Genomic DNA, 11,414 nt, shown 5'->3' on the forward strand with positions numbered 1-11,414 from the left:
GATTTAATTTAGTGGTCTACATCAGAAATTGTTTTGGTCCAGGGTCTTAAGACCCTGGAAGGCGGGTATGTAGTAGAATTTCTGACCTTTGACCTATATTGCATGTCTATTGGGAATGTAAGCTCATTTGATTTATCTCCTATTCTGTGCCAGTGGGACAAAAGTGAATGTTAAGTCGTGCCAACCTGTCTACAGAATGTGTTGACTGTCTAAAGGATTCGAGTTGTTATGGAACAGATAGGGATAACAGCAAGACATTGACGCACTCGATAAGGAACAATGACGCACAAAAGACATATAAAAAATGGCAGAAGACCGGAACTCGACAGTGATTTTGGCTTGTGTGTGTCTTGTTTGCTCCGGAGTAACATGTGGTCTGTCTGCACTTCTGATAATGGGTAAATAAATTTGTTGTACTAAACTACTTTTGTTGCCTGTTTAAGCTTCGGACAATCCACTACAATATTAATAATGTTGCGTTTATTGTGCGTAGTGCACTTTAAATAGTTTCGACCATATCTAGGAATTGATATGACGGGAATTTTCAGATGTTTGCTTGGTGCTGCGATAAACTGAACGCATCATAATTTGCCACCTCAGTAGAATGCATGTCCACCTCTGACACAGTCACAACAGAAAAAACATTATGTGAGTTGTGTATCATTCTAAGAGAATTGCTATGCGTACAGGGATTATCCAGCCTGGCGCTGGCTATTTCTATCTTAACTGACTCCTCACCCGGACTAACAGACTCTGTAATTGCCTGTTAGTCAAGTGTAACTCAAAGAGTAGTCTATGTACTTCCTCTTAATAAGCCATTTGGAATTTGCTCTGTCCTGTGACATTTTTCACACCAGTGGATTATCCATATATGGTATAAATTTACCTAAAGTGCTTTGCGCAAGTACGTCATTGTAGTCCGTGCTGTAGTCAGTAAGCTCTGTCATTTTCACTATCCTCTTGTTTTGGGTCAGACATCCATCCTCCGCTGTTGCTATTTCTAATACAAATTAAAGTATAGTTTCAATTTAAATATTTCAGTAGACTCGCAATGAAGCACATTCTGACAAAAAAATGGCATTTCTTTTAAACTATTGGGGTCTTCTTTTAATCATGCGAACAAGTTGTGAACTGTGATTAATCCTAATTAATCAAAATTCAAAAGCGCGCTAGATGTAATTAAAAAATAAAACTTCTGACAACACTAATTGAGACATATCTATTGATGTAAAACAGTTGTGGGCATTTGTTGTCACTGCTTGACCTACAGGCGAGGTTTAGTCACTGTTTATCCTTGTGTTTACACAAATATGGAATATGTTGTCACATAAGTCAGGCAGTGATATTATTTTATAAGTCAGTTAAACTTGGTTCTGTGAGCTGTCATCTGAAATAAAACAAAAACTGACTTCCAACACAGCAGTTTTGAACAAATGTGTTATTCCCATGAACTTTTGCTATGCCTGTGCTTTAACCATATGCTACTGATTAGTGCAACTTTGGCTGATTGTTTGTTCATTGATAATCCATATTTGGGCATACTTACTTTGGTTAAAGTGTATAAAAGCCTGCGCACAAACCTGTGCTGTCAAGTCCAAGGAAGCAATCTAAGGTAAGCTTCAGCTGCTAAGTAGCAGAGAAATACATTCTACACGATATACTGCATGTTTTTCAATGACTGCAACCTTTTTGCTTGTTTTATGGTGAACGCTCATCAAGATATGTGCCCTGCAGGTCTGCTGGAATGGCTGTTTTCAAGTTCTCAGTTGTGGCTGTACTGCTGCTGTCCGCCTACTGTTGGGCTGACAATCAGGTAACTGAATAGCCTACGGTACAAATTGTTATATTTTATACAGGATGTACAATTACAATACAATTACAATAACACTGTATTTGCTGGAGATATCTGGATTTTATTCATAGGTGTTTTACCTAAATCCTGTCTTTCTATAAATTCAACCATAGCTTTTTATCAAAAATGTCCTCTTCAGTTAATTAACTAAAAGAAACTCTTCTAAAACCAAGGCAGCACCGTCTAAGTCCAATAAGTTGAATATACGTATAAAAGATGTACAGTATGCATACTGTGTGAAAGTTCTGTATGTACCTCTGGGTTAATTATGGGGACTGTAAGGAAACCAAATGCTAAACATTAAAATGTCTAACTGTTGTGTTAACAGCTTCAATGATTGTTAAAATAGAACACAAAAACTGCAAATTCTTTGCCGGTAATTTCCCAAAACAACACAATTATCCTACACCATCTCATGAAGTCATCTTTTTCAGGAGTCTCTGTATTTCACTGGGAAGCCAAGTGTTCCCAAACATGAGACTTTAACGACAGAAGAGGGTTTTTTAAGCTCTGGCTTAAAGTTAAAGTTAAAGTACCAATGATTGTCACACACACACTAGGTGTGGCGAAATTATTCTCTGCATTTGACCCATCACCTTTGATCACCCCCTGGGAGGTGAGGGGAGCAGTGAGCAGCAGCGGTGGCCGCGCCCGGGAATCATTTTTGGTGATTTAACCCCCAATTCCAACCCTTAATGCTGAGTGCCAAGCAGGGAGGTAATGGGTCCCATTTTTATAGTCTTTGGTATGACTCGGCCGGGGTTTGAACTCACAACCTACCGATCTCAGGGCGGACACTCTAACCACTAGGCCACTGAGTAGCTTACAGTTGGCACTAATGCTAGCCATGATTTCAGCAAGACTTCCATACATTTTCTACTGCTTGTCCCTTTCGGGGTAGCGGGGGGGTTCTGGAGCCTATCTCAGCTGCATTCGGGCGGTAGGCAGGCTACACCCTGGACAAGTCGCCACATCACCGCAGTCCAGTAAGACTTGTTGGACGACATTTGTTTACCGAGTGGACACACGTCTTTTTTCACTCAATGTGTATTGCGCACGTACATTTGTGTCGGAAGAAATCTTATTAATAATTAACCGTTACGCCCCTAATATACAGATTTGTGACACAATATTTGATCCAGTGCTTGTATTACATGCTTGTCATAGATCTACTCATTTAAATAGTGCTGAAGTGCAAATGTCAATACTGAAAGTGTTAAATTAAATCTAGGATTTTTTTGTTTTTTTTGTTTCTTGGCTTATGTCCCTCTGCCTCTCTAACGTAGGTTTTTTTTTTCTCTCTTTCCCAATGTTTGCTAACAGGCAGGTATGTATCTAATATGATTTTATTTACTTACTGTACACGTATTGTTATTTTTATGTTTATGTTTATGTCACAAAAGATAGCTTTGAAGAAGATTTGAGCGACCTTTCTGTGTCCGAACTTCTCGAGCGAGCCAACAGTAATCGCAGTGAGTACTCCCTAGTACAGTTCACATAGTCTGTACAATTTTCGGGGAAATTGTCGATTCTCCGTTGCATCAGAATCGGGACCTAGAGGTTTCTGAATCGATGGACAAACGTCCAAACATCAATAATCAATAATAATAAGTATATTAATTAAAGTAAGACAGACGGTTCTAAAATGCTGATCGAGCTTGAACACACAGAGGGAGAGGAGTTTTCATCTGCATATTGCCTTCATATATGCGCAACCTGACTAGAATGGAGACATACTGTCTGAAAACCTCAAAAAAATGAGCCATGAGTCAAAGAACACTTAGAGACTTTTCTAGTTGATTGTTTTGTTAAGTAGCCTAGTTCAGGTGTACATAAACTTGGTAGGGAATACAATTAATCCTGTATTCACTTAGTTATTATATATTGTGCAAATTTGTATTTTAGTTAATTTAGTTTATTTTTCATATCCAAAATATTCTAGGCAAGTTATATCCTGTTTTGTTAAAATGCTTATTTGGAAAATGTTCCTGTAAAGTTGATTTGCATGAAAGTTTTCTGTATCCTGTGTTTTATTGTGCCACAAAGTTTCTTAGGCGAGAGAAAATTTTAAATAATGATGTCACTGTCAAAGCATTAGGAAAAGGTACAGTACCACATTTGCAATGAAAACATAACCCAGAAGAATTTATAATACAATAATAATACAATATTGCCTACACATAGTGTAAATTGGTGAAAACCCGATTGCGCTCAGATCTTGTCTTCTAATTTCTGCCAGTAATTATTTCCTTCATAAAACAAGTGACTTCTGAATAAATTGTATATATACATATGGGTATATTTGTGTACATATGGATAGATAGATAGATAGATAGATGTATCCATACGTACACAAATATACCCATATATATATATATATATATATATATATATATATATATATATATATATATATCAGTGGTTCTTAACTTTGTTGGAGGTACCGAACCCCACCAATTTAATTTGCGCATTCACCGAACCCTTCTTTAGTGAAAAATAAAATGTTTTTTTTTTTCAAATTCACGACAAAGTTACCGGTATATGTTTTTGGTAACACTTCAGTATGGGGAACATATTCTAAGTAACAAAGAATTAATTTAGAGTTATTTGGTTAGGGTTAGGGTTAGGGTTATAATAAGGCCACGCCGAACAAGGCATTAATAAGTACCGTACTTAATAATGACTAGTTAAGAGCCAATATGTTACTAATTTGCATGTTAATAAGCAACTAATTAATGGTGAATATGTTCCCCGTACTAAAGTGTTACCATGTTTTTTTACCGGTGCACAAAATGAACCGTGCATGAACATCACCTTGTTCAAACAACGAAACTAACACAGTGCATAAACTCACAACAAATTACACACCTGCAAATCAGTCTGACTTCTGCTGTTGCCGTATCCGTAATACGCCGATAGGGAGAAGTTTTTATTTACACGATGAGTCGGGTGTGTCTTGACCTCCGCCGAACCCCTGAGCCCGACTCACCGAACCCTTAGGGTTCGATCGAACCCAGGTTAAGAACCACTGATATATATACAGTATATATATATATATATATATATATATATATATATATATATATATATATATATATATATATATATATATATATATATATATATATATATATACATATATATGCATATACATATATACTGTATATATATAATTTGTGGATGCAAAAATTATTCTTGTTTTTAAGATTAAAGATTAAAGTACCAATGATTGTCACACACACACTAGATGTGGTGAAATTTGTCCTCTGCATTTGACCCATCCCCTTGGGGAGCAGTGGGCAGCAGCGGCGCCGCGCCCGGGAATCATTTTGGTTAAAGACTATATAATTAATAAACACAGTAATAAATCAGGTTTTAACAGACTCTGTGATGTTTTTCAGTCCGCTCTACTGATGAGCCACTCCTGATTGAGGGAGACATCGCCATCGACGGTGAGGCCGAGAGGAATGCTGACCCCTGTACCAGCCGTGGTTGCACATGGAGCAAGTGGACCGATGGGAAGGTCTACATTCCTTATTACATCACCAATCATTTTAGTAAGTCTCATCTATGCATATTTACTATTTGATGGTTTACTCAAGTAGTTTCCAATATCCAGATGTTATTACTGTTTGTATTGTCTTATTATTATTAAAAAAAAATTGCGCTATCTGCGCAGTTTCGCCCTCGCTTGCAATCGTGTTATAATCTGTCTCATTGTCTTGTCTTCACAAATCTTGCCAGTAGATGGTGTCATAGCTTTAGCACTTTATCTCGATGAAGACAGCCACATGTCCATTTCCAATCAGCTAGCTTGACGCTCCAGTTCAAACGAAGCAAGGGAAACAACATCAATATATTCAATCATCCGTGCGTGTTCTAAGACATTTGCACGTACGTGTACCGCTGCATGAAATGAAAGCAACTCTTGAAGGTCAAAACCTTCATGTTTTTACGTTCAATACATTTTAAAAACTTAAGATAATGTTGCACAATTCTAATGACACAAACCATGAAGCTCCACATGCTCAACATTTTGCATCATAGCAAGTTAGTCAAATTTGTGTTCATGGCTACCTGTCTGCAGCAGCCACAAAAATGTTCCCCGCAGAGAAGGGTGTCCTTGTCCGTGGTGGCCACCTGTATAATGTGGCCAGTGGCCACTTATTTTGTATGTGTATTATATTGTATTCGTATAACAGCTAATATCAACATGTGCTACAATAATGCATGATGTTGGAAATAGAGTCTCAGTTGTTGTTATTTAAATTGTTTATAATTTTTAGACTTTTTAGATAATTTTGGAACAATATTATTTTCTTTTTTTGAATTGCTTTCTTCCATAATGTTTTACTTTAATAGTTTAATATATAACTGCAATTAACGATGATGACATCTTGCGGGGCCTTGAGTAGTACTGTTATGGTTTGACTAAGGGGAGATGATGGCTCAGACACCAGGGGGCAGTAATGTTCAATAATTTATTATATATATATAGTCAATATATATAATAATAATAAACAATACTAACTAATAAACTAAACTAAGGGAATGGAGAGTGTCAAAACCCAAGAGTGTGTGTGTGTGAAGCTATGTGTGTAGTGAGCTGAGGTGTATTTACCAAGTGTAGTCGAGAGCGAAGGAACACGGAAGTCCGTGGGGCAGACAGATGATCCAGAGTGAGAGAGAGGCGTCGAGGGGTCGTGTCCAAGCGGGAGGTCGGGAATCCAAAAGGGCAGCAAGGGAACAAGAAGGTGGACGAGACGCACAGCTCGCCAACTCAGGAACAAGGGCAGACGCTGGAAGGACAAGGAAGAACAATGAAGCACGGAGGGGAAAAGGCAGGAAGAGAGAGAGAGCATAAAGATCCGATCATCGCTTACTGTACGCCAACAGAAGGTTATATTCTGGCACGGCATGGCAGGTTGTGCCGGCTTATGAAGGCAGCTAGTTAGTGTGGACTGGACAGCAGTGAGTGACATGCCGGAATACCAAATAAATTCCTCAGACCGAAAAGCAATTTTCATTCAATATAATTAGTAAATACAAATTGTGAACAATGGACAATTAAAAATCTATATATTTTCTGTTATTTAGACTTAAAGAGTTCCGTTTATTGTCATTCAAATTTGAAATTTACAGTACAGATAAGAACGAAATTTTGCTGCATTAGCTCGTTGTAGTACAGGATAAAAGAGCAATAAGGTGCAGATATAAATAAATAGATTACTGTACACATAAAATATTGCACTTTTTCATATGCACCCACGTTTATGGATGTATGTTATATTGTCTTTATATTTCAGCGAGTTAATCCGTTACACTAGTGGTCCCCAACCTTTTTGTAGCTGGGGACCGGTCAACGCTTGAAAATTTGTCTCACGGACCGGGGGGGGGGGATTTATTTTATTTTTATTTTTTTCATAAAGAAATACAATCATGTGTGCTTACGGACTGTATTCCTGCAGACTGTATTGACCTATATTGACATACACAATATGTATATATTGTTTTTTATTTTGATTTAATACAAAAAAAAAACAATTTTTATTAATTTATTTTTTATTTTTTTAATTTCTTGCGCGGCCCGGTACCAATCGGTCCGTGGCCCGGTGGTTGGGGACCACTGCGTTACACCACTAATTGTAACATACATTAGCCGATGGTGTTCTTATTTTATGTTTTGGTTTTGAAAATGTAACTGAGCATATAGCAAACAGCCCATTTAAGAGCTTGCGGTTTAAATTGTCCTATGTTTTTATAAAATTGGTTTTGTTGAATTTTAAGCTAAAGTGCTTCCAGTTTCGTGCATGTATTGCATGTGTTTATTGTCGCATAGCAGTAACCACAGCAACATATTTGTAACCACGCCACCTTCTACACTAGGGTCTGGCAATTGTATATAATATATAATATAAAATACTACATGCCAACAAAATGATGTTAATATTTTTAGCCTCCCGTGAAAAGTCCATCATCACCCGTGGACTGGAGTCTTTCTCCTCCTTTTCCTGTATCCGCTTCAGGCCCACCAAAAGCAGCGACCGTGACTGGCTGAGCATCGAATCCCAAAATGGGTAAAAAACAGTAAAATAATAACTGCAACAAACCTTTCCATTGCTCCTACTTCTCATCAATTTGCCTTTGTCCAGATGCTACTCATTTGTTGGCCGCCGTGGAGGTAAGCAGGTGGTGTCTCTGGCCCGCCGTGGATGCCTCTATCATGGCACTGTCCAGCACGAGTTGCTCCACGCCCTGGGATTCAATCATGAGCAGACTCGCTCTGACAGGGACAACCACATCAGAGTTCTGCTGCAGAATGTTCAATCTGGTAATGGCGCTGAAGATCCATATCTGTTCCAATAAATGTTCAAATCTGAGAGTTGTTGAAAAGTTAAATTTACAACTTTTCAACTTGTGTTTTTTAGGAATGGAGCACAACTTCAGGAAGATTTCTACCCTCAACCAGGGCACTTCATATGACTACAACTCTGTCATGCAATACCACAAGTATGAAAAAGTGCAATATTCTGATATTATTTGCTTGTGCTTTGTTATGTGTTTTTACATTGTGTCGTGTGTGATGTGATGTTGTAGGTATGCCTTCTCCAAGAACAACCAGCCCACCATGCTTCCCTACCCTAACAGCAACGTGGCCTTTGGCACTGCCAAGGAAATGAGCCGCACTGACATCGCCAGGCTCAACACCCTCTACAAGTGTTGTGAGTGTTTACATTTACGTATCAACAATATACTGTAATACTGTACTTACAATATAGTATATTGTTCCTTTTCTGAGGTATATCTGTGTTAATTGTTTCAGAGGACAGCATGTTTCAAAGTGACGACTGAAAGTCCTAAAGTCTTTTTTGCTTGTCTTCCAAGAGGCATCAGAGTTGCATCTTTGAACTCATCTTTGAATTACAAATAAATGTACTTCAACATGGCACTCTTTGTCATTGCATTGTGTGTTTTGTGATATCCATTTTGTTCCTTGAACTCAAACAATTATAGCTTCACTTATAGCAACTAAGAAATTAATATATGTTAAGTCCACAACTCAGAACCATGAGTGTTTAAAGGCAAATGATGGTGGATGTAAAACACACCAAATGGAACAAGTAATTGCAATTTATTTAAAATAATTGTGAATACATTGGCCATTTTTGTTGTTAACTTATATACAAAATTATAAATATACACACATTAGTATTGTCAAATGATTTTTTTCTCAGATTAATAATTTTTTTTCATTTGGGTTAATCTTTTTTATTCACAGTATGTTACTTGATTACGTAATCAAAATTAACCCCCCAAAAAGATCCCAGATATTTTGAAAGAAATGCAGATCTATTGTCAAAATATCACAAACAAACATTTTTGGAAATCTTTTACTTGAATATACATCATTTACCGGTAATTCTTTAATAATTAAGTCCAGTCAGAATGTATTTTGAATTGAAATTGTTGTGCGAGCGCACCGGTACGTATGCATTGACCTGATCACAGACCGTGTAACAACTTTAAGGTACCAATCCACGGTTAAGTTAAAGCAGCATGTGCATGTGTCAAATAAATTGCGGGATTAATTGTGAAGCATGTGTCTGCAGACCCAGAGGCTGCACGTTCAAACCCCCACTTGTGGACCCACACATTCAGACCCTTTGATTTTTTGCTACAACACCACCTATTTTGTTTATGGATACGATAGATGGATGGTGGTAGGCATGTGAGTATCAAACGTGAATCACATTTGTTAGTTGAAAATTATAAAAGTTTTTGTCGAAACTGTATTTTACAGCGTAACCAATGTTAGACTAATAATATGTTTACAATTACTACGATAGTCTCATATACACGTCAAATATAATATCTAACATAATATTTAGGCTAAGCTAGCTCAGCCTTTTTTGGAAGCTTGCATCGCCGGTACATTTTGTTTGTAAGTTAATGAAACCGAGATAAAAACATTTTGTCGAAACTGTATTTTACAGCGTAACGAATGTTAGATTAATAATATGTTTACAATTACTACAATAGTCTCATATGCACATCAGATATTGTATCTATTATGATATTTACATGATTTATGTGGAAAAAACTGTTGACTATTGCCTGTAATGTTCATTTTAGGGCTTTTCCACGCCAGACATGTGACTGTGGGATTTCTATGCTCATAAGCGTTCTGCAAAAGTATACGCGGGCATCAGTCTTTGATTGATTGATTTGATTGAAACTTTTATCAGTACATTGCACAGTTCAGTACATATTCCGTACAATTGACCACTAAATGGTAACACCCGAATAAGTTTTTCAACTTGTTTAAGTCGGGGTCCACGTAAATCAATTCATGGTACAAATGTATACGATCATCATAATACAGTCATCACACAAGTTAATCATCAGAGTATATACATTGAATTATTTACATAATTTACAATCCGGGGGGAGGGATGAGGAGGGTTTGGTTGATAACAGCACTTCAGTCATCAACAATTGCATCATCAGAGAAATGGGCATTGAAACAGTGTAGGTCTGACTTGGTAGGATATGTACAGCGAGCAGAGAACATAGTGAGTTCAGATAGCATAAGATCAAGTATATACATTAGAAATACATTTGATTATTTACATTTGGTTGTTTACAATCCGGGGAGGTGGGATGTGGATGGGGGGAGGGTGTTAGTCAAGGGTTGAAGTTGCCTGGAGATGTTTTAGTGCGGTTTTGAAGGAGGATAGAGATGCACTTTCTTTTACACCTGTTGGGAGTGCATTCCATATTGATGTGGCATAGAAGGAGAATGAGTTGAGACCTTTGTTAGATCGGAATCTGGGTTTAACATGGTTTTTGGAACTCCCCCTGGTGTTGTGGTTATGGCGGTCATTTACGTTATGGAAGTAGTTTGACATGTACTTCGGTAGGGAAATTGTTCAACACAGTAGCTCAGTTACAATGATTGAAAGTGTAAGGATGGAAAGGACAATGCAGGTATAAATAGACTAATATAGCGATAAAAAAATCTAACATATACGAATATATACATAATATGTGTACAGAATAATATATATATATATATATATATATATGTAGATATATTATATTATGTCTATAACATATATACAATATATACCAATGACCATGTACAATATTACAGTATAAACAGTATATGTGACAGCAGCCGCATAAAATAGAGAGTAGATCCAGCAGGAAATAGAAAATAGACATTAAAAACAAAGAGAAGTAGCTAACATGTCAGGTGTCAGGTAATAGGCGGATGTCATCTATTGCTGTATGGCGAGTGATTATACAGCTGGATGGAGTGTGGAATGAAGGAGTTCTTGAATCGCACAGTGCGGGAAGGAAGCTGAAGGAGCCTGTTGGAGTATGAGCTCCGCTAATTGTCAGGTGGAGTGGGTGGGCAGGATTGTCCATGATGGCGAGCAGTTTGTCCAGTGTCCTCCTGTCCCTCAGTGACACAAACGCCTCCAACTGCGTGCCAATAGTTTGGCCGGCTTTCCGGATCAGTTTATCAATCCGGTCTGAGTCCCTTTTGCTGATGCTG

At 37.5% G+C, this 11,414-nt stretch overlaps 1 protein-coding gene across 1 annotated transcript; it reads left to right on the plus strand.

Moving 5' to 3' along the window:
• Positions 1–3,161: 3,161 nt before the first annotated feature.
• LOC133642455 (hatching enzyme 1.2-like) lies at positions 3,162–8,806 on the plus strand. Its single transcript, XM_062036649.1, has 8 exons — positions 3,162–3,183; positions 3,256–3,324; positions 5,254–5,409; positions 7,809–7,929; positions 8,005–8,183; positions 8,281–8,362; positions 8,450–8,574; positions 8,676–8,806. Coding segments are annotated over exons 1-8 (756 nt in total). The 3' UTR covers positions 8,678–8,806.
• The last annotated feature ends 2,608 nt before the right edge of the window (positions 8,807–11,414 follow it).

Source organism: Entelurus aequoreus, linkage group LG02 (genome assembly GCF_033978785.1).
Source record: "Entelurus aequoreus isolate RoL-2023_Sb linkage group LG02, RoL_Eaeq_v1.1, whole genome shotgun sequence".
NCBI classification, from domain to species: Eukaryota; Metazoa; Chordata; class Actinopteri; order Syngnathiformes; family Syngnathidae; genus Entelurus; species Entelurus aequoreus.